Source organism: Sander vitreus, chromosome 2 (assembly GCF_031162955.1).
Source record: "Sander vitreus isolate 19-12246 chromosome 2, sanVit1, whole genome shotgun sequence".
In the NCBI taxonomy this organism is placed as follows: Eukaryota; Metazoa; Chordata; class Actinopteri; order Perciformes; family Percidae; genus Sander; species Sander vitreus.
This window is the reverse complement of record NC_135856.1, coordinates 5,235,570-5,259,223: the sequence shown is the minus strand read 5'-3', so window position 1 is coordinate 5,259,223 and position 23,654 is coordinate 5,235,570. Positions and strand designations below refer to the sequence as shown.

At 40.1% G+C, this 23,654-nt stretch overlaps 2 protein-coding genes across 3 annotated transcripts in view; both read left to right on the top strand.

Moving 5' to 3' along the window:
* The window catches only part of yju2b (YJU2 splicing factor homolog B), an 8,904-nt gene extending 7,547 nt beyond the window's left edge, over window positions 1–1,357 (top strand). For both annotated transcript variants that reach the window (XM_078274319.1, XM_078274328.1), the window contains exon 10: window positions 43–1,357. In XM_078274319.1, the coding sequence (XP_078130445.1) occupies window positions 43–530 (488 nt within the window). In that variant the 3' untranslated portion in view covers window positions 531–1,357. The remainder of the gene's footprint in view (window positions 1–42) is intronic.
* Window positions 1,358–2,524: 1,167 nt separating this feature from the next.
* Window positions 2,525–23,654, top strand: part of LOC144530953 (complement C3-like) — a 43,239-nt gene continuing 22,109 nt past the window's right edge. Inside the window, exons 1-20 of the mRNA XM_078270777.1 lie at window positions 2,525–2,571; window positions 2,656–2,673; window positions 2,847–2,882; window positions 4,103–4,141; window positions 4,815–5,004; window positions 5,626–5,791; window positions 6,815–6,885; window positions 7,798–7,889; window positions 8,561–8,643; window positions 9,102–9,189; window positions 12,317–12,419; window positions 13,081–13,195; window positions 15,718–15,833; window positions 16,012–16,155; window positions 16,757–16,972; window positions 17,608–17,808; window positions 20,104–20,259; window positions 20,554–20,683; window positions 22,011–22,079; window positions 22,862–23,155. Coding sequence (XP_078126903.1) covers window positions 2,525–2,571; window positions 2,656–2,673; window positions 2,847–2,882; window positions 4,103–4,141; window positions 4,815–5,004; window positions 5,626–5,791; window positions 6,815–6,885; window positions 7,798–7,889; window positions 8,561–8,643; window positions 9,102–9,189; window positions 12,317–12,419; window positions 13,081–13,195; window positions 15,718–15,833; window positions 16,012–16,155; window positions 16,757–16,972; window positions 17,608–17,808; window positions 20,104–20,259; window positions 20,554–20,683; window positions 22,011–22,079; window positions 22,862–23,155 — 2,374 coding nt within the window. The remainder of the gene's footprint in view (window positions 2,572–2,655; window positions 2,674–2,846; window positions 2,883–4,102; window positions 4,142–4,814; window positions 5,005–5,625; window positions 5,792–6,814; window positions 6,886–7,797; window positions 7,890–8,560; window positions 8,644–9,101; window positions 9,190–12,316; window positions 12,420–13,080; window positions 13,196–15,717; window positions 15,834–16,011; window positions 16,156–16,756; window positions 16,973–17,607; window positions 17,809–20,103; window positions 20,260–20,553; window positions 20,684–22,010; window positions 22,080–22,861; window positions 23,156–23,654) is intronic.

Genomic DNA, 23,654 nt, shown 5'->3' with positions numbered 1-23,654 from the left:
CCTTAAAAAACTGTCTTGCTCATTATTTTCCTCCCTAATCAGCCTATGAGGACAAGCAGCACAGCAAGCGGAAAGAGATCGCCTCCCGTTCGTGGTTCAACGCCGCCTCGGCCACACCGGGAACTGCTGCAGGGAGTCTGCTCCATAAGCTGGGCCTGCAGGGGAAAGAAGCAGCAGTAGCCAAAGCCCTGGGCTCCTCACCCGGATCCCTGATCCGGAAACGCTCAGGGGGACTGGGAACCAAAAGCGAACCGTGCGCCCCCATCGCTCGCAGGAAGTCAAACCCTGAAATCAACATGTGTAACGGAGAGGTCCCTCAGAGAGAGGAGGCCCCAAGTATAGTACCGACACAAATGGGGCAGGACGTAACAGAGACAAATGACAATGGCTCCAGTGTTAAAACCACGGAGGAAGCAGATAAAGGACTGGCAAAGGATTTTGGGAAGGCGAAGGAACAGGGCAGAAGTTTAGGAGCACTTGGATCCTTGGTGGCAGACTACAGCGACTCAGATTCAGACCCTGGACAATGAGGCTGAATGATGAGCCAAAAGGGACAATTTCTGTATTTAATGAATGGAGGTCTTCGTACGCAAAGTCAACGTGTCATTCCGTGAGAGTGAAATAAACTGTAGATGTTTGTCAGGACTGCAGACATCCTTTATAACGTGTGTCGTTTTTCACTTAAAAAAAACTGATGGTTAAGTTACCTGTCCGATCGGAAATACTTTACTTTTAATAAACTGTGAAATAAGATTTTAATTTTAAGCTTGGCAGCCTGTAGAATTCATTGTCATAAATGTTATATGACAACAGCATTACTTCAATACGTGTTTAAAAATAAAGAGTTAGTAATATAGAGTAGAAAACCCAGCTTAAAGTATTTGGTTATTTAGATTTTTAAATTGAATACATATGTGTGATCTAGGACTGCACAATATATCGTTTTTTTATCGTCTTCGCAATATCAACTGGCGCAATATACATATATAGACACTACGAGATTTTTGAAAGAAAGATTACTAAGACTAAGAAAGTTAGTTGAAAGAAAATATCAGTAGAAAACTGCACTTTAAAGTGTATATGTCATTCTTTTTTAGTAGTGCCTGTCATTGTCAATTCAGTGTTCAATAAAAGAATGTTAGAAAGGATAATTGTTTTAAATTCAACAAGCATTGTATTTTAAAATACTGAAAGCAACAGAAGGCAGAACTGAGTACACTCTAATATCTGTTATCTGTTAATTATTCAAAGACATTATCACGTATCGCATATTTTCCTCATATCGGGCAGCCCTGGTGTGATCTGATGACAAAACTGTCAGGCACCTTGTGAAATAAAAAAAATAAAAAAACACTGTGTAAAATACCATTGAACTATTGATTGAGTTTGTTACCTGAAACATTACAAATAGTAGCAACTATTTACATCATGTTTTTGACTCAGAAGGTCACAGAATCAAAGAGCAAAGCTGCCAACCTACTTTCATTAATCATACACTGAGAAACTGATCACTGTGTACGCAGAGAAAGCACTTGTCCACTAACAGTATTTCTAGTAAACCAGAAACCATGCCACATTTTGACTAATGGGTACAGTTGTCACAGATATGCTCCAGCGTGCTACCTGACCGTTTTAAGAAAAGTGGCATCCTCCTCCTATGACATTCTGTTATCATTGGTTTTAGTTCAGATCAGTTTTCCACGTTGTATGACAGGTACATGTGTAGTGATTGTACCAAAAAGGGAACCCAGAACTTTTTTGTACAGTACAGTTGATATTGTTCTTTTCAGTGTTCAGAAAACATTGCGTATTACAGACGGTGTCTTTCTTTGTTGCTGAGGGTTTTATACAACTGTTGAAATGACCTGCAATTAGGGCTGGGCAATATATCGATATTATATCAACAGCGATATATGAGGCTAAATATTGTCGTAAATTTTGGATATCGTGATATGACACAAGAGTTTGTTTCTGGTTTTAAAGGCTGCATTACAGTAAGGTGATGGTACAGGTTTAGCTGTATAGAATAGCTTACCCACTTTGGACACAGTTGAGTAGTTCAGATAAAATGAGGATGAAAGATTTTTAAAGGTGTCGTAAATGTATTTGTCCTTTTGTGCGGAGTGGAGTGGTGGTTGATGTTGGTTAAAAATAGTTTTACAAAAAAACAACAGAGAAATCTCCTTCAATACTCAGTGTGCCAGCGTTCATGGGATGATTTACGAAAATTAAAGCTTTCGACGTTTTAATGCTGAACTTTGGGCTCCATCAAGGACCCCCTTTACAGTTTGGCAGCAGGTGGAGTGTGAGAGCTTCCTGACCAACAAACCTGCACTTTGTTTTTGTGTCATTCTTATTGCTCAGAAACTGTTGCCCCTCCTCTTCCTGTTGACTGTACAATGAGTGTATGATGAGGTAGAAGGGGGGGTTACAGTAGTTGACTGTCTCTGCTGTGGACGTAGTACACTGAGGCTCCCAGTCAGTCAACATGGGACGGTGGACAATTCACAACATTTTATTTCTCATGCTTCTCTGCAGCTCCAATGGACAGTTTAACCCTTCGAGGAGAAGGTACCTCTCTGTTTTCTGCTGACTATCAAGACATTTTGTATATCTTTAAAGTTTAGTTTACTAATGATTCTTTGTTCTTTACAGACCCCCCTGGCATGACAGGTATGTGTGTGTGTGTGTGTGTGTGTGTGTGTGTGTGTGTGTGTGTGTGTGCGCGCGCTTGCACGTCCAGAGGTCATATACACTTGCTGCCTAGTTTTTATACAGTCTATGGTTGCAACCTTTTGCCTCTGACAGCTTAAGTTATTATACTATCTTTTTAATTTGCTCCCCAGATTTACATCAATAGAACATTATTTGGATCTCCACGAGTAAGTAACCAATGCTGGACTTAACCTGACACACTCAGTATAAAAAATGTATTTTGAGATTAATTGTGTTTATTTCATTACTACATAAATAGAAACATTGTTTGCGGATTTTTGTTGTTGCAGTGTAACACAATGAAAAGTAGAATTAAGACAACAAGCTAAACTACAGTTTATATGACAGGGTTTTGACAATGAATACAGATTTAGATTTGTTTAGACTGAGCTTAGTGGTCATGGATGTATGAAGAGAACGTTAGTGGTAGCTGATATGTGTCTAACATCTTTAACTCTCACTTTTTCAACGCCTTAGATTTTCAGATATCTAGTTTCTCACAACCAAAAATCATCTTGCGTGATGGGACAGCTCTTTAAAAAAAACAAGACTCTATCTCCAGTGAAACTCAGAATAAATATTTTTAATTTTGTTTTGCTTATTCAATGATAGGACAAATGACAGGATACACTATGTTTAGTCTCACTTTGTTTGACAAGAACATATTAAAGGTCCTATGACATGCTGCTTTTTGGATGCTTTTATATAGGCCTCAGTGGTCCCCTAATACTGTATCTGAAGTCTCTTTCCTGAAATCCAGCCTTGGTGCAGAACTACAGCCACTAGAGCCAGTCCCACAATGAGCTTTCCTTAGGATGTGTCATTTCTGTGTCTGTAGCTTTAAATGCTGTTGAGGAGGAGAGAGGGGGGGCAAGGTGGAGGGTGGGGGTGTGGCCTTGACCAACTGCCACTTTGCTTGTTTGTTTATGTCTCTCTCTTTCTCATGGGCAGGCCAAATTCTCTGGGTGGGCAAAGCAGAGAAAGGGGAGGTAACCTTTCCCCCTTATGACGTCATAAAGAGAAGATTCCAGATCGGCCCATCTGAGCTTTCATTTTCTCAAAGGCAGAGCAGGATACCAAGAGCTCGGTTTACACCTATCACCATTTCTAGCCACTGGGGGACCATAGGCAGGCTGGGGGAACTCACAGTAATGTTAAAAAACCTCATAAAGTGAAATTGTCATGCCCTGGGACCTTTTAAGAACTACATACATTCCTGCTTCTATCTGTTTTATGCCCTGTAATCATATATGAATGTCTACCTTTTCCCTCCTTGTTTTTATTTTCACTTTATCATTACCATGTTATAATACCACACGTTTATTTAAGTTCTAGTTTGCAGTGCTGTGTCATGACTGAAATTAATACTTGTTCTGTTTATTTGCAGCCTACCAGACCCAAAGGTCACAGTTAGTAATACACCAAGGTACAGTTGGCACAACAGTTGTGCTCTCCGTACTCTCTCTAACCTCTGTTGTAGGACTAGCAGTTTATTTATTCTCTTCTGTCATCTCATCACTCTTAAATTTCTTGACTTGCCTTTCACAAGCTTTGCAGTGTTTCTATCATTTTATTATTATTATAAAAAACACTATTTAACACATTTATGTATTGTTTGTTTTTAGTAGTAATAGTAGAACGGTAGTTCCAGTATTGAGGGTCAGAGATAATGAATCCAGGTCCCTCCTCCCTCTGAACATGTTGACCAGATGCCAAAAAAAGTGTCTCAAACTTTTTTCTTACACTTTTTTTTTCTTATAATTGAATTAATTTAGTTTAAATAGAGTTTTCTCCACTCTTCTATGAATATAATTCTGGTTAGAAGTGTACAAACTGTTTCTTTCAGCAGTGTGTAGAACATTCCTGTAAACATCGTAAGAAATGGGATCCTTTCCAGGACATAATTAGGATCCTTTAGGACCTCTAAAATAAAGTATTAGTTATTGAGTAGGAGATGTAGTAGCAAAGGTTGCAGTAGTCTAGCAGACGTGTTAGTAAGTAATGAAGAAGTACTGATGTAGTGAAAGCTAGTGAGTATGGTGGTACCTACCCAGTTAAAGAATCCCTCCCATGCCTCATGTTGTGGCTTTTACCTGCAGGTTCACCCTGCTGGCTCCAGACCTGCTGAGGACAGACAGCCACGAGAACATCTACCTACAGGCAAATGATGTGTCCGCCCCCATCGTCGTCTCCATCTCCATCCTGGACTTTAGTAAAACCAATACCCTCCTCCAGGACTCGGTCACACTCAGTGTGGAAAATGGATTTCACGCTCTCAAGTCCATACAGGTGACTCACCAGGGGTTGTTTGTGTTTTGTTTACATGCCAAAGGTCAGCAGTCAGATTTCTCTTCTACCCGTGGCCCCTTTTGTTATCACGGCTTACTTACCTAGTATTGCCTTCCTTCTTTCTACTGTGTTTTTTTCAAAGTTGTTATTGCTTTTTTGAAGTTTGTGTCTCTTTTTCAAAGTGTTTGTTACTATTTTCGACCTATTCTTGCCTTACTTCCTTCTTTCTACCGTCTTTTCCAAGTTTTTTTTGCCTTTTTTCATTAACATTTAAATGTCTTCCAGGTACAATGCTGTTGTTTAGTAAATCTATCGCTGACATCGCTGTATTATTCCTCTTTATATAGACTTTTTTTTGTACAAAAAAATTATTCGCGCTGGTTAAGGGGTGCATGGCTTAAAAAAACTGGGGCTACGTTATTGAATAAAGCTTGAGAACCACTGCTTTAGTGCATGTAAACACACTTAATGATGTAATACAGTATGACATAAACAAGGAACTAAGGAGACCGATTACTAGCAGCAGGATGGAGATCAGTCGTCTTTATCAGCAATTTCTCTCATGATGATGCTTTCCAAATTCTAAACATCATCTTGTATTTGAATCTCATTTTATCCCAGCTTCCCTCCGATCGTTTGAATCGTGAAGAGAAAAGTAACAAGTTTGTGCATCTGAAGGTGATTTTTGGGGGCTACCACTCAGAGGAAAGGATACTGATGGTGTCCTTTCACTCTGGATACATCTTCATCCAGACAGACAAACCTATCTATAACCCTGGAGATACTGGTGAGAACTGAAGATGCTGATGAAAACATGTGATAATGGTACATCAATGACACAAACTAACTAACAAACAACCAATGAAATAACCACATTGGTATGAAAGACCACGATTAGAATTTGGGTTAAAACTGCTGATTTCGTTTGGTTGATAAGGTTTGTACAGGATAACATTATAAAAAAAAATACATTTCAATGCAAAAGTGTATATGTCTATTTTGTCGTCAAAAGCAGGGATGCACCGAATCCAGGAATGAGGCTTCGGATTCTGCCGTATATTGGGCTTTTTGACGGGGTTCAGTTTCTGCCGAACCTTAGAATTTTTTTCCACCGAACCCTATGGTTGCGCTACGCTGGTCGACGTAATGACGTCGCCGTTGATTACAGGAAGGTGTTTACGTAGGTGGACCGTTCAATACAGTAGGCTGTGAGAAAGTGAAAATGGAACTCGTGAGCAAAAACAGTGTTGTTTGGTAGTACTTTCAGTCAAAAGAAGGCCATTCAAGTCGAGCTACATGTTCAATTTGCAATGCGGATTTGTCTCGTGGTGGCGAGGACTCTAAACAATACACAACATCACCGCTGTTACAACATTTGCGTATGAAACATCTGAAAGAATATGAGTTGTGCATGAAGGAATCTACAGACAGCAGCCAAAATGCTGTGGATGTTGTTTACTTCATTAATGTGTTTACTGTGTTAATGGACTGAGGATGGGAGTAGGATTCGGTATTCGGATTCGGCAGAATCTTAATCAGTGGATTCGGTATTCCGCCAAAACACAAAAATCTGGATTCGGTGCATCCCTAGTCAAAAGTTAAACCTACTTCTTAGTTGAGGTGATATAAGCAGTGATTATAGTACTAGTAATGGAAGCAGTGGATGGTCCCAGAAAAAGTACTAGTAGAAGTAGCAGTAAAAATGATAATGCACTGAATTGATGACACACTTGAGTAATATTGGACTGATGTACAAATCATGAAAACTTTATTTTGAGTATTTTCCTGTATGTCTTTTGTCCCTCTCCAGTTCGGTTCAGAGCCTTCGCATCCTCACTGTCCTTTAAAGCCTTTGACACTTCAGTCACAATCGATATCCAGGTAAAGAAATGATTAGACGATGAATTCATTTGCATATTATTCACTTGTTCCAGGCTCAGAGGATTAGCTGTTTTACCCGTTTTATATAGTTTTAAATATCTTGGGATTTTAGATGGTTGGACTGAGAAAACAAGACCTTTGAAAACATATTATTGGGGTTTAAGAGATTTTAAGGTACATTTTTCACAGTGCTTCACATTTCATAGTCTAAAGGTGCCCTGCCACACAAAACCGTTTTTACTTTACTATTTTTTTAAATATGTGTTTGTTATGTTGTGAATGTGAAAATGAACTGCTACCTCCTCTGTCAGCTCTAGCCACTGAAAAGAAATAAGCGGAGAAATCAGGCCAATTACAAAAGCTGGTCAGTCCGACGTGGTGTTGCCTGAGCTCATTACTATTCATGAGCTTGCCCAGTTGCGCTGGGTAAAGGATGCTGATAGCCAGGCTCTCATTGGCTAGCTGTTACCCAATCAGAGTCAAGCAGCTTAGCTCGTTGAATATGAATGAGAACTGGCACAAATCGAGCCGAGTCTTCCTGCAGGCTTTCAATACCACGCTAGAATGGCTTGAAACAAGGTAACCAAGGCATTTTTTCCACAAAAAATGTTACAGAGTCCATGGTGGAACTTCAGACATTACCACAAAGTAATGAAATATTTGTGGCAGGGCACCTTTAATGGATTAATCAATAAACAAAATGATAATTAGATGCAGCCCTAGTAAATGGGATGACTCAGTATAAATGTTGAGATGTGAAACAGGAAGATGTAAAAGCAATAAACAAAACAAAGATGTTTAAGATCTTCTGGGTCATTCATTTTGTTAATGTTTCTGTGAAATCCTGTTGAGTTATCGGTTATATTGGCTGAAATGAACCTGTTTGCGTGTGTGTGTGTGTGTTTGTTTCAGAATCCAGATGGCGTGGTGGTTAAACAGATCTCCAGGGTCAGAGCTGCTGATGGCATCTTCAGAGACACTTTTCCACTCTCTGACATTGTCAAGTAAGTTCAACTTATTTGACTCATTTTTACAACTCCTTCCACTGCCAAGACATTTATATGTTTTTATCTCAATCTTTTATCCAGGTACGTTAGCTCAGCATTCATACTTTTTTTTGACAGCCATCCTGCTTCACATTAACACAAAATTGTAGATTCTTGGTTGTTGGACATATGTTAAACCCCCAACTGCTCGGGGTGTCTATCATGGGAAGCTCCCTCACTCTGACATCTCTCCATTAGTGCATCTATAGGTCCTGGGCATTTTGTCAATGCAAATAGGATTTGTGGGAAAAAGTGGTTTTCACACTGTCTCTACAATACAAATAATCATATTTAAAATATCAATGCCTTATTGCTATTTCTAGCCATGCTAGCAGAATAGCTTTTTGGATTCACCTCTTTGGTCCTAAAATTACTATTTGATGATGTGCTATGGAATTTTATACAAACATTCACGGTCACCAGAGGGTGAATCTCACTGACATTGACTGACACTGACATTGTTCCGTTTCCCTATAGTGCCGCAAGCTGGTCAAAATTCTCACTTATTCAATGAGACATTTCCGCAAATACGAGATGGATTGACACAAAATTATCTACAGACATTCATGGTTCCAAGAGGATGAATCTTACTTACTTTGATCTCTGATGTGACTTTATGTCTTTGGCAGTGAAGGGAAATGGACAGTGACTGCGAAGTTTGACCACTGGCAGCAGAACACATTCACCTCCCAGTTTGAGGTGAAGAAATACGGTAGGTGAGGTTAAACTATGATTACTTCTGATATCAGGTGTGTGTGTGTGTGTGTGTGTGTGTGTGTGTGTGTGTGTGTGTGTGGGGGGGTGTTACGCTCCAAATAATGTTTCAAAAGTTTTTTCATCTCTGAATGTCATGGTCAATGTCAATGGTAAAGACGGACTGGGAGAATCTCTTTGGTTTAACTACTCTTAAATTATTTCCTTTTTTTTACCTAGGGATTAGTGTTTTAGAAACCTTGCTGTGTTATTTGTTCAATAACATCTATGTGTGTATGTCTGTATGTATGTTTGTAATGGTAATGGCAGCAGCATGGTGGTTCGCCCAAGAAAAAGTTTCAACATTGTGGAACAATACAGTTTAACCTATCTTATCTTATCTTTTGGAAAGGAGTTAGGAGGCTCTCTGACTTTGTAATACAGTGCTATTTTTGTTGTTGTTGTGTTGTGTTTCAGTGCTTCCTGCCTTCAATGTTACCCTGACTCCCAGGAAGTCCTTCCTCAGCCTGGATGACAGTGAACTAATAGTAGACATCTCGGCCAGGTCGGTCAAACACACACACACACACACACACACACACACACACAGACAGGCTTGTTATGACACTGCAGTTTATTATATACCTTTCGGCTATATTCATTCACTAACCCCTTAAAGTGAACCTTAACCTAAAATACTACTGATTGAACTGTTACTCTTGGTGACAATTCTCTACCTTACGATCAACCATAAAAACCTGGAGGACATTATACAACATCTGAAAACCTCCTGTTGCCTTGATATTCTACCACAACAGCCGTTTTCAAAAATGTTTCTAATTGTTTGGCTTCAGATCTTCTACAGATTGTAAACACATTTCTTCTCTCAGCTATCTTTCCACAGGCCCTGAAAACTGCAGTCATCAAGCCACTCTTAAAAAAGAACAATCTAGACACGTCACTAATGAGCAACTATAGGCCAATATCAAACCTTCCATTTTTAAGTAAAATCATTGAAAAAACGGTTTTTCAACAACTCAACCTTGTCACTAAACAACAGTTTTGATGCCTTCCAGTCGGGTTTTCGACCACACCACAGCACTGAGATGGCTCTTGTTAAAGTCTTTAATGACATCCATTTAAACTCAAATAGTGGCAAAATGTCAGTCTTAGTATTACTTGATCTCAGTTCTGCATTTGACACGGTCGACCATGACATATTACTAGACCGATTGTAAAACTGGGTTGGCCTTTCTGGCTCAGTACTAAACTGGTTTGAATCCTACTTAAAGAATAGGGATTACTTTCTATAGGTAATTATGCATCTGAGCATACAAATATGACGTGCGGAGTTCCCCAAGGCTCCATTCTGGGGCCTCTTCTGTTTAACATCTACATGCTTCCACTGGCTCAGATTATGGAAAACAACAAAATAAATTACCATAGTTATGCGGACGACACACAAATTTACATAATGTTATCGCCAGGGGACTATAGTCCAATACAAAAACTGACTAAGTGCATTGAACAAATTAACGACTGGATGTGCCAGAACTTTCTTGAAGTTAAATGAAGAAAAAACTGAGGTGGTTGTTTTTGGAGCAAAAGAGGAACAATTAAAAGTCAGCGCTCAGCTTCAAACGACAATGTGAAAAACAACAGACAAAGCAAGAAATCTTGGTGTAGTCATGGACTCAAACCTGAATTTCAACAGCCACATTAAGACAATTAACAAGTCAGCCTATTATCACCTTAAGAATATATCAAGGGTTAAAAGACTTATGTCTCAGCAGGATTTGGAAAATATCTGTCCATGCTTTTATCTTCAGTAGACTTGACAACTGTAACGGTGTCTTTACAGGTCTCCATAAAAAATCAATCAGACAGCTGCAGCTGATTCAGAATGCTGCTGCTCGAGTCCTCACTAACACCAAGAAAGTGTATCACATCACTCCAGTTCTGAAGTCTTTACACTGGCTTCCAGTGCCTCAGAGAATTTATTTCAAAATACTTTTGCTGGTTTATAAATCACTAAACGGTTTAGGGCCAAAATACATTCCTGATCTACTACTACACTATGAACCATCCAGACCTCTCAGGTCGTCTGGGATAGGTTTGCTTGCTGTCCCCAGAGTCCGAACTAAACAGGGGGAAGGAGCATTCAGTTTTTATGCTCCACATATCTGGAACAAACTCCCAGAAAACTGCAGGTCCGCTGCAACTCTCAGTTCTTTCAAATTAAGGCTGAAGACCTTTCTTTTTGATGTTGCCTTTCTTTAAATAATTGTTAATTTATAAGTCCTCTGGGAGGCCCGAGTTGTACTCGGTTAACTTGTCAAGTCCTTTGGAAGGCCAGGTTTGGAACCTGAGTTGCAACAGAAAACATAAGTCCTCTGGGAGGCCCGAGTTGGACTCGGTTAATTTGTTCTTATACTGCACTGTAAATTTTATTCTCGTCTTTTATCTGTTTTTAATTTTTTTTAATCATTTTTAACTGCTCTTTGATGTTTTAATTTTTTAATCATTTTTAACTGCTCTTTAATATTTTATGTAAAGCACTTTGAATTGCCCTGTTGCTGAAATGTGCTATACAAATAAAGTTGCCTTGCCTTACCTTAACTTCTACCAATTTTGCTTTTAGTTTTAACCTCGTCTCGCATTGCCAGATCTTCCTCAAAAGCGCTGTGGAGAAGGGTCTGACTAGTCCACACAGCATTCCAGGATGGGAGAAAAACGTACTCTGGTTCATTGGAATTTCTGTACACAATCATCTTGGGCGGCGCTAAGCGCTGGACAGAGCCACAGTGCCTCTGCAAAATAGCCTTGGGAAGTAACTTGTTTTGGTGGAACGTGTACGTTCAAAGGTTGTTTTAGTCGTGGAACAGAAAACTCAGATTGGACAGATAGTCTAGCTAGCTGTCTGGATTTACCCTGCAGAGATCTGAGGAGCAGTTAACCATAGTCCTCATAAATCCACCGGAGTTTAAAATTCCAACACAAAGAAAGAGGAAGGTAACGGACATCCAGCGGAATTCCTGGCGGAAACAGAGCAATCCCAGTAGTGGAATGTCGTGGCTATAGAGTAGCCTAATCCTAATCTAAATTTGTCCTTGGTCCAAACTAGCCTCTGAAGAGGTGCAAACATTTTCTTGCGAGGGGATTTGGTCCTCATTCTGAAACCACAGGAACATACACATGGACACATAAACCTCATCAATGAGGATATCTGATGACATGCAGATTTTCCTCCAGAATGTTTGAGTATATAACCATCCACATGAACCATCCAGACCTCTCAGGTGGTCTGGGACAGGTCTGCTTTCTGTCCCCAGAGTCAGAATTAAACAGGGGGAAGCGTTCAAAAAACTGGAGGTCCACTGCAAGTCTCAGTTCTTTTAAATCAAGGCTGAAGACTTTTCTTTCTGATGTATTTGTTCTTACACTGCATTGTAACTTTTATTCCTGTATTTCATACCTGTCTTATTCTTACTTTAGGTGTTTTTGTATTCTCCTTAATGAATGTTTTTAATTGTTTTTAACTGCCCTTTAATGTTTTATGTAAAGCACTTTGACTTGCCTTGTTGCTGAAATGTGCTATACAAATATAGGCATTCTTTTCGTATAGGCAAATTCTTGTCTATAAGAAAAGAATGAATGACTGTTGACTGACCATTGTTGGGATTGTGTTTCAGGTACCTGTATGGGGAGCCGGTCCAGGGGACAGCCTATGTGGTGTTTGGAGTGAAGATCAACCAAGAGATGAGAAGGTTGCCTTCAGTGAAGCAGGTGTTGGATGTAAGTCACTGCTCCATCCTAAAATTCATCGGCTGCTTTATCGGTGCAGTTATGACATTTTTCCTGCCACAATTGTGAGCCACGCATATCATAATTTCTTGCTGCTACTACAAGTTTTGGTTCTGTTTAGCATTGTCTTTATTTGCTTTTCTATTAAACTTATTATCATGTTTGGTGCTAAGTAAACAGTACTGTGGTGTTTTTGCATTGAGGTTCTGCTTTGCCCTGTCAACTCTGAGTGAGTGCAGCACAGAGTAATTTGGCTTAATCATTTTGAAACAAATGTGTGTGAAAGTTCATTCTTGAACTTTGAAATAGTAGTTTGACAAAAAGAAGAAATCCTACCTCAAGGTCCACCTAAAAAGCTTTTTCTAGAGCTTTCAACCACATCTTAGAGCTTTCCTCAGGGGGGGAGTTTGCTCAGTATAAGTGTGTCAGTGTCAGTTGCTTATCAAGACTGTGGGGGTGCTGTTAAAAGCTCCAGAAAAAGCCTGCAAGTGGACCTTGAGATAAGATTTAATTGGTCGAAATTATAAATATTGGTTAATAATAAGTAATATATTAAAGAACAGTATTTAAATCAGTTGTAACAGTGGAACAATTAGCTTTTTTTCCTGACAAATGTTTTGTGAAATTACCTTCTGTTCTTGTTCTCCTGCAGCTGGATGAAGGAGTGATCCGTCTGAGCATGGAGGAGATCAAGAGAGCTTACCCCGATGTTAGATCTTTGGTGGGCAACTCTGTGTATGTGAAGGCCTCTGTGCTCACCAAATCAGGTAAGCACTTTGGGTCACAAGCGGCGATTTATGTTTTCCTCCATGGGTGCTCACAGACACGCGCCCTTTAAAAAAAAAAAGTAGTCAAAAATTGTTTACATTTCAGAACCTTAGGAAATGGACAGCGGCCGACACGAACACACACACCTATTAACTCCATAATAAAGCCGTAAAGTAGGCTTTTAACTCAGGACAGCGCTACTTCTCACAAATACAGATAGGATTGGAGATGAAAACCGTGTAACCGTGATCAGCTTCTTGGGAAAATAGGAATCTAAGAGGCGTTTTCATCCGAGAGATACTTTGATTGGTGGATAGGATATGGAGCTGGGGACTGACAGTGACATAACCAATCACACTATGACAGACGCTCCACTTAGCAACAACTGCAATGTTTAATTTTAAATGAATGTAGCCTACTGGCAGTCTGGCACAAGTAGGTGCTCAGTATTTTGTGTGGGTCCTTGAGCTCCGGATCACCCACGTTATCGGCGCCTATACTTTGTATTGAACTCATGCTATGTAAGTTGAGAGGGTGGTACCCAGCTGTTATTCAGGTCAGTGTCCAACATAACCTAATAACCTTTCCATGCAGAGGAATACTTTACTCTGTGTCTCCATAGATGACGGGAATCAGCTGTATCATCCTGCCAAGTTCATGGAGGAAGCAAACATAGAACACATTCTGTGTGTGCTGAGAAATTTGGGTTATGCATCTGTGTTTACGGCACCCGCAATATCTTTGTTTACATTGAAGGTAAACTAAAGCTAAACTTAACGCCTCCAGCAGGAGTTTAAATACTCCTTCAGAAAGACAGGAACTTCAGAGAGTTGGGATGGCGTGACACGATAACACATCGTGGTTAAAATGTACCACCTGCCTACATTTTCTCTTCAATTGAGGGTCCATTAAACACTTCTGTGTAATTCATCAGAGTCTCCCAAAACTTCTTCATGTATGTGAAATGAGTCGAGCTGCTCCTGAGTTTTACCTTAACAAGACTGGATTACAAACAAACTGTGATTTGCAGTGTATCTATTGTGTTTGCCTTGTTCCTTGCACCACAGCCTAGTAAGACCAAACTCTTCAAAATGTCCTAAACAGACCACAGTTTATTCTTTTCATTGTACAGGGCAGTTCAATGGCCAGGGGGTTAGATTTGTATCAACATGACCTTTGACCCTCTGGACAGACAAGTCATCACATTCCCCCGTGGCTCAGCTCTTGGGAAATGTAGGGCATTTCACAAAACACCAAACTGTGATGAGTTTGAAACTGGGAGGAGTTATTTTAGATGTTTGAATGCAAAGGTCCTGTTTATTTCTGCATTTGATAACTGACTCAATCAATTCAAAAACTTGGACATACGTTAAAAGCCTCCAGATTTAAACACTGGTACAAACAATGTAATGTGCATTAAAATATATTAGTTTTTACCCTGTAAAATAAAAAAAAAGAATGTGCAGTTTTCCTTCAGGAACTGTTAAATCCATTACATTTTTATTTATTTTTAAATTCATGGTCACGTAGTTTATATGACATTATACCTCATTTTTTAAGTTAAAAAAAGCAGAAATTATGAATTATTTTGCCTAATAGTTAAGATCAGAGGATGCTGAGTGGATCACAGACTGGTAAATGTAAAGTTTAGTCAGGATACTGTTTTTTAAACCATTTAAATTTTTTTTTCAAATACTATCAAATTGAATAAAACACCCAAAATTAAATAAAAATGAATCATTATTTTTTACCTGCAAAGATCATTGTATGGGTTCCATACAACGTCCATCCATGCATCCATGTTATTTTTGGGGCAATTTGGTTTAAAGTGCTCATATTATGCTCATTTTCAGGTTCATAATTGTATTTAGAGGTTATATCAGAATAGGTTTACATGGTTTTATTTTTAAAAAACACCATATTTTTGTTGTACTGCACATTGCTGCAGCTCCTCTTTTCACCCTGTGTGTTGAGCTCTCTGTTTTAGCTACAGAGTGAGGCATCACACTTCTGGTCCATCTTTGTTGGGAGTCGCACATGCGCAGTAGCTAGGTAAGGACTACTAGCCAGTCAGAAGCAGAGTATGAGGGCGTGCCCTGATAGTACCTAGGTAAGGACTACTAGCCAGTCAGAAGCAGAGTATGAGGGCGTGCCACGCTAGCAGCTAGGCGAGCATTATAACGTGTGTTACAAAGTGACCACATTTGTCTCTGAAGTAAAGGCTGGACTACAATAGAGCTGTTTGGAGCAATTGGTGAACAGTGTTTTCTGTTGGAGATGGTAAGTCCCTTTGGGGGGGACTTTGGGCTTTTTCACTTTGTAAACCTATAACGTGCACAAAAAAGATATATAACACAATAAAGGAAAGATAAACAGCCAAAAAAGATAATATGAGCACTTTAAAGAAATGCATATTTCTGAAAGAAAACGGGTCAAATTTGACCCGAGGACAACACAAGGGTTAAATGATTCAGGTTTGTGGTTATTGGTAGTATTTGACCCTTGTTTTTCTACTGTACAGGCAGTGATCTGGTTGAAGCAGAGAAGACTGGAATTAAAATTGTGGAGTCTCCGTATGTCGTATCCTTCAAAGACATACCAAAGTACTTCAAGCCGGGCCTGCCCTTGGACTTTACAGTAAGGACTATTGTATATGTTAATGATCTATCTACTAAAACTAGATACGTTATTGTTTATGTCCAGTAAAATTAAACACCACAAGCTGGATCCTTTGTCTTGTTTTCATGCGTCCTTCAGCTCAACCCCTGTGAGTGAAAAATTGTAAAGTGTATCAAAAAAATCCTTTCCATTCCAGATCCAGTTGAGCCACCATGATGGTTCCCCGGCCCTTAACGTCCCGGTCAACTTGAAGCTGCAGGGCGTGTCCCAGGTTGACTCCACCAGTAACAGCAGGGTCACCATCAACATGCCAAGCTCTCAACAGCCACAAACCATCACTGTTAGTATGACTGCATTCTGCTTTTACTCACAGAGATGGTCTAATGTTGGGAGAATTTAACTTGAAACTAATTCGGTTACACTTTACTTGAAGGTATCTACATGAGAGTGACATGACACTGTCATGAACGTGTCATAAACATTATAAACAAGTCAAACGTTTATGACATAACGCTTCTTTTAGTAAGTGCCATTCGGTTTTTGTCATGACAAGTTATGGTTAGGGTTAGAGTTCATGTGTTCATGACAGTGTCAGGATCTTTTTGATAATCTATTAATTGTTAAAGACATTTTTCACGCAAAACTGCCCAAACAAATCAGCAGATGAATCAAATAAATAATCGAAATGAATAAATAGCATTTTAAAAGTAAAAGTAACCTACAAAAGTGCCTGAGTGTCTTCAGAAGTAATCATTTTGTCATTGGTTATTATTGACATCCCTGTCATAGATCCATTAGATACACAATGGCTGTTTTGTAATCTGTGGCATTAGAACGTCTTTCTAAAATGTCTTTTCTTGATTTATTTTGTCTGCTTTTGGGATTATAAAGACAAAACTGTCACACACCTTGATTTGATTTTTATTTTGTCTGTTTCCCAGGTTGAGACCACGCAGGCGGACCTGAGACCAGATCAGCAGGCCAAGCAACAAATCACCGTTCAGCCGTACATCACCTTTAACCCACGCCAACAGAACTACCTGTACATCTCCACAGGGACCGCCACGGTGTCTGTAAAAGACACACTGTCCCTGAAGCTGAACATCGCTCCTGCAGACCCGACATACAGACAATACATTAAACACATTACCTACCTGGTGAGACAACATTTCCAGTACAATTGGAAGTCAGAAAGTAGAGAGTAAAAGTAGAACAATCAGTATTGGTGGAAGAAGTATTCAGATTATTTACTTGAAAAGTACTAATACCACACTATAAAAAGACTCTGTAACAAGTAAAAGTCCTGCATTGAAAATGTTACTTAAGTCAACGTATGTAAGTATCATCAGGAAAATGTACTTAAATTATTAAAAGTAAAAGTACTCAATGCAGAAAAATTCTAACATTTTAGAAACTGGAAACGATCCAAACAGATCTGTGTTTAAACAGCTAATCATTTCAGCTGGACTTGTTGGCTTTTATATTGTTGGGTAGTTTATAATAAAAAATCATATTTCATTAACAACATGTGTTTTGTGTGCAACAAAGTAACTGTAAAGTAACTAGTAACTAAAGCTGTCAGATGAATGTAGTGGAGTAAAAAGTACAATACTTCTTTTTGAAATGTAGCGGAGAAGAAGTAGAAAGTGTCGTAAAAAAAAAAGTACAAGTACTTTACTCAAGTACTTGAGTAAATGTACTTAGTTACAGTAAATTCTACTACTGACAATCAGCAAGCAAAAGCAACACAAAACATGTATTGATCATGACTTTCTCCCCACAACTCCCTCAGGTGCTGAATAAAGGCAAAATTATTGTTGCCGCGCGTGTAGATGTAACGGGGCAGCTGGAAACCAGCATCAGAGTGATGGTCACCCCGGTGATGATGCCGTCGTTCCGTTTTGTGGCGTTCTACAGTATTCCCTGGGCGGGGATGGAGGAGGTGGTGCCAGACTCTGTCTGGGTAGATGTGGCAGATTCCTGTGTTGGAGGGGTGAGTGATTGGCTCAGTCTCATAGGTCACTAGAGAAGCTTCCAGAGTTTGTTGCATAGCAAAAAGAGTTCAGCACTCATTGCGTGTGTCTGTCAATATGCTAAAAGTGTTCTTATGCAACAAACCAAGGCTTGAAGCATAAAGGCTCTGACACACCAACCCGAAGGCTGACCTTCGGCAGGAAAGGTGGTCGGAACCCGAAGCGACGCCGACTTGAGCGTACGTTCTGCCTGTGTGCAAGACGTAATACGTGTCCATATCAGCAGGCGGCGCTAATCTGTATTGTCGCCCAAAAAAATGGCAGCTAATTGGACGAACGCGCCACGTGGGTCTGGCTGCAACCGAGCATAATGGCGGCTCGTTCAGAATAAGATCTCATATTTTACGAAGATAGTTCTCCGAAACGTGTTTCTGAAAACATTTTAAGCGAGAAATAGGCCATGCAGTTGCTGAATCTGTCTTCATTTCAGATCGACAAAGGTCATTTTAAACGATTTTCGTCAGATTTTGAGAGGTGTTAATCCCGCTCATCCTGCTCGTAATTTCCGGGTTACCGCTCTACCAATCAGATTGGCCATTGAGTCCGACTGCCCGCCTTCCAATTCAACATGTCAAATCGGCCCAAATGAAGGCCACCGTCTCCTCCGACTGACAACGGCACGGAACACACGGAACAGACTCAAATCACTGACCTCGCCAGACTGTCCGACGGCCGATAATCGGGTTGGTGTGTCAGCGCCTTAAAGGATCAGGCTGGCAGTGTCCTTTATCTTTTCTTAGTTTCCACAAAACCCATGAAAAGACCAAAACAACCATGAATTGATCTAACTATCAAGTGCTGTGTATATTAAAGGGGTGAGGTGATAGAATGCAAAAGGAGTTTACCTTGTTATAGTTGAATTACGGTAAAATAGGCATACATAGAACCTCAAAGTCCCATTGACACCTCTTTCCTATGCAAATCTCACAATTTGAAACTGCAGCTGAAAACAGGCCAGCTGGTCTTCTGAATCTAGGTCGCGCAGATCTCAGAAATGTTATACATTGTTCGTCTGCTATTTCATCACTAAATTCACTTCTGAGACTTTTTTATGCAAGAAATCAACTCTGTAGAGCTCAAATATGGGCCGTTTTACGAAAAATGATGGCTAATTGCAAATTTGGTGCGACTGTGTCAGACTTCAGAAGCTCCACAGTCTGACGTGACAGCCGCCCGGTGCCTGCCGGGCTTGCTGCATTGCCGGTCGGCCTGTCCACCTTCACAGACCCCGCTGTGAGCTGGCTGGAGCTCCGTCAGGGCAGCGACAGTTGCTAGTCTAGTTAACCCAGAAACGGTGACAGTCACGTCAGACTGTGGAGCTTCTGAAGTCCACCAAATTCTGACCAAATTTGCAATTGGCCATAATTTCTCGTAAAACGGCCCATATTTGAGCTCTACAGAGTTGATTTATCGCATAAAAATGTCTCAGAAGTGAATTTAGTAATGAAATAGCAGACGAACAATGTATAAAATTTCTGTACAGTGTGTGTGTGATGTGGTGTGCAAGGAGCAGCACGGAGGGGAGGGGCTGTGTGTGTGTGTGTGTGTGTGTGTGTGTGTGTGTGTGTGTGTGTGTGTGTGCTTCAGTCAACCAATCAGTGTGCAGCTCATCTAAATATTTATGAGCCTACCATATATGGGAGAAAACCTCTCGTTTCATTCAGGGCTTTCTCACAGGGTTGCATTATGGCCCATAAAACAGAACCCGGGCCATTTTCAGCCCAACCAATGTTACATAACCTATTCGGAGACCTTAAGGAACAGTATGAAATACACTATATAATGATTCTATCACCCCTTTAAAGCTTGCTCTATCTTCTTCCTCTGTGCCATAGAGCTCCATTGTTGTCCAAAAACTAATAAAAGCACATCAATGAGCCACACTGTTGCACTGGGTGACATGTTCCTTCATTAGTTTATTCTGACTCAACCCAACATCCATCGTCCTGCTGATCCAAATACTCACTAGAGCACATCCCTGGACTGTTTACATTCACTACAAACTACAGCGTCTAGATGTTTTGGGAAATAACTAAACCTGTAAAAAAAAAATTAAACTATATAATCGTGACCAACTTTTATAGATTTCTGTTTTTAGCAGGAACCAACGAGTTTAGGGCTGAGTGTGACTGACAGGGTAGGGAAGTCGGGGAGACTTTTTTTTGTGGGGTTTGTTGTAAATTAGTATTTTTTTCTGTTTTTGTATCTTTTGTACATCTTTGTGGCGATGCTTTTTATTTTATGCTGTGTTACAGCTGAAAGTCGGGCCGGTGGACGGCATACGTCGAGATTACACGCCTGGAAAGAGCTTTACTTTTAAGATCAGAGGCGATCCGGGGGCAAAGGTCAGCCTGGTGGCTGTGGACAACGCTATATATCTTCTCAACAGGGACAGACTTACACAGAGGAAGGTATGTGTGTGTGAACAGTAAACAATGTATTTGTAAAATAAAAACCCCCCAACTGAAAAAAAACAATCAAACATAGTGTTTGCACTTTGTTTTAAAGTCTTTCTTTCTTTGCAAACATGTATACTAGTTATAAAAGTCAGTTTTTAAGTGACTTAATGGAATACACTGGAAAGTTATGGTGTTACAAGTTTTGTTCTTTACCGACATGTCTCATTAGTGTCTTTTTCTTTTAATCAAAGTGCTATCCCAAAAAGAAAAAAAGCCTCAAAAAACCTTCCTGTTCCCTTTTCTCAGATTTGGGGTGCGGTGGAGCAGGGAGACATCGGCTGCTCCCGAGGGGGTGGCAGAGATGCCAAGGCGGTGTTCTCAGAAGCAGGGCTGCTCTACGCCTCCAGCGCCGGGTTTCAAACCACAAACAGACAAGGTACCTATGAGAATGGAGCAGCAGCTGCACGCTCAGCCCATGCGATGAATTTGACTCATCCACTTATATAGAGTATTGATGAGTAGGATAACCCCTTGAGATTAATCATTTCATTTTCGAGGGGCTCCTTATTCTAACTTCTCACCTCAGACTGTTGAGCAAAACACAGACTAGTTCACAGGATTACTTCATATGCTGTGATTTGAACAAACTCTGTAAATAATGCTTAATTTATTTATAAGCTATGAAAAAGTCTGGAAATGCTTTAAAACTACCGGTAGGTAATAAACTGGATAAACGAGTGAATGATACTCAATTGCAAGCTGTTATTTGTGACCAAAAAATGGGACAGATTTTGAAAAACTAGCACATATAGGGAGAGCCTTTTCTGCCAGTCTTCTCTAGTCACTGTTAGCTGTGAAGACAATGAACTTTAACTTATATACCGTAATCAGAAATTGTAAAGTAGTTCCTATAAAAAGGAGCTGTGTCGTCTGTTTGAGTCCGACTTTCCCTTGTAGCAGCTCAAGGCCCTGTTTGCACTGTGTGTTTGCTCAAAGTGAAGAAATACTGGAGCTGCTATAGGTGGTGGACTGTGACAAACAGTAACTCTGATAAAATGCCAACATTTAGGTAGATAACTGGGATAATAAAACTCTCCACAAAAACCCCAAATACTTGAAAACTGCTATAGTACTTCTTCTACTGCAAATGAAAATAATCATATATAAACATTATATTTTTAGAATCAGCTTAAAATTTGAATCAGTCTAGCTCGGGCTCCCTATAGATAGGCAGTGTAATATTGATCCCTCCTGTGATCCTGTAAATAAGTAATCGCTGGAACTGCATACTATTACATCCTTGGTATCTATGGCAGACAGGCAGCACTGATCTTTTTTTTACACAACTGATCGTTTATCAGATATGTTGATTTGTAAATATGTGTGTCTCCGTGATAGAGACAAGCAGATACACAAAATGATCATTGATTGTACATTCAATTCAGTTCAAAGTGTTATTGTCTAATGCACAGTAAGGAAAAATTCCTTTGCTGTCCATAGAATGCCAAACAATGTAAAATCTTCAATATATACTACAAATATACAAAATAAAACATTTTAAAAGGCAGAAAAATAAAGCAACAATAATAATTATAAACAGTGCGAATGTAAACAGTGCAAGTTATGCATGTGCAAATGGAAAAAATGTAAACAGTCAAGGACAGGTATATGAGGTAGACCATGATTATAAACTCCTGTCGCTGTTTAGGAGTCGTACGAGTTCACGCCACGGTTAAAGATGTTTTCTCCCCTCCTCTCATCAGCCCTCCGGTGTCCAGGCAGTGACAGAAGGAGGCGCTCTGCTGAACAGTTGCAGCGTAAAGCCGAGCTGGGTGAGTAAAATGAGTGGACTAACTGCATTAATTGCCTGCTAGGGAAACAAGAACACCGCAACAAGCTGATATTGTAAAGTTATGACGTTGCTATTTCCATTGACCAACAAAAACCTGGTCTAAAGTCAATAACGCAGCATTTCATTGTTATTTTAACAGCAAATTAGTAAAATGCTCCTAGGCTTATGCACAGCGCGCGGACACTATGCTTGTTATACACACACACACACACACACACACAGGAAAGCGCAGCAGCACACACACATGCACACACAATAAAAATATTACAGTGCAAATCGTATAATAGCAATGCACCAAGGTCCAAACGCGCCTGGCTTTTAAAGGGAATGGGAGATGACACACTGATTGGTTTATTGCATGTTACGCCCAAAACACACCTATGAATTAATGAAGACACTAAGTACAACCTTTTTGAACCACGTTTAAACATAGCTGCGCCATGCGCTTTACACCGTGTGCTTAGAACGTTAAAATAGGGCCCTACACCTCATCGGAGTCGTGTTTCTGTCCACCTGATGAATGCAAGTTCAGTTATCGCTTGCTCTCTTTTTTGGTTTGGTCCCCACCGACACCTGAGGGAAATATCGGGCTTTTAGCTGCTAAATATTCCACTTTCTTCACCAGCTATTCACCAACAATGATCATTCTCTGTTACACATTGTCATTTCATTAATTGTTGAAATAAATGTTAGTTGAAATTAAAAACTATTAATACTATTACTCGTACTAATGACTCTGATTCCTCCCCCCTCTGCCTCCAGAGAGTCATTACAAGGAGAAGCTGCAGCGTCGCTGCTGTATGGACGGCCTCAGGGGGATCCCCATGCCGTACTCCTGTACACGACGCTCCCTCTACATCACAGAGGGCTGGGAGTGCATCAAGGCCTTCAGATACTGCTGCGCCACTTACAGGAACCAAGAGTTCGACACCCAGATTCCCACCATCCCACCACCCTTTACAACAATTCCCCCTACCACCTCCCCTCCACCCTTGCACACTTTAGCCCATCGTGTTTTTGAAGAGGATAGGATACACATATCATTGGAAAGGTTTAGTAAGTACTACCTCAACCTTATCTTTCCCATTCTGTTTAAACGTTTAAACATCTTGCTTTGAAATGTAGCGTTAGCGTGCTAACATTTGCTAATTATCACTACACACAAAGTACAGCTGAGGCTGATGGGAACGTCATCAGTTTGGCAGATATTTGGTCATGAACCAAAGTATTGAACACATTAATAATTAGATTTGATGTTGGCGCTAGAGAGGATAATCAATTCATCCTGAGGGGGACATGAACCAAATATCACGACAATCCATGATTCTCATTCCTATCAATGTTCTAACACTTCTTCTCTTATCTACGAGTGGCAGTAACACCACAAAAAAACAAAGCAGTGCACCAGAAATGGCAGGGAGGAAGACGACTGCAGGCTAAACATGGACGTAAAATACTTACTGACATTGCAAATGAGGAATGAAATGCATTCAACACGTTTTGTTAGATCTAAAGGTTTCACACAATGTGTTTTGGTGGGAAACAATGAATGTAT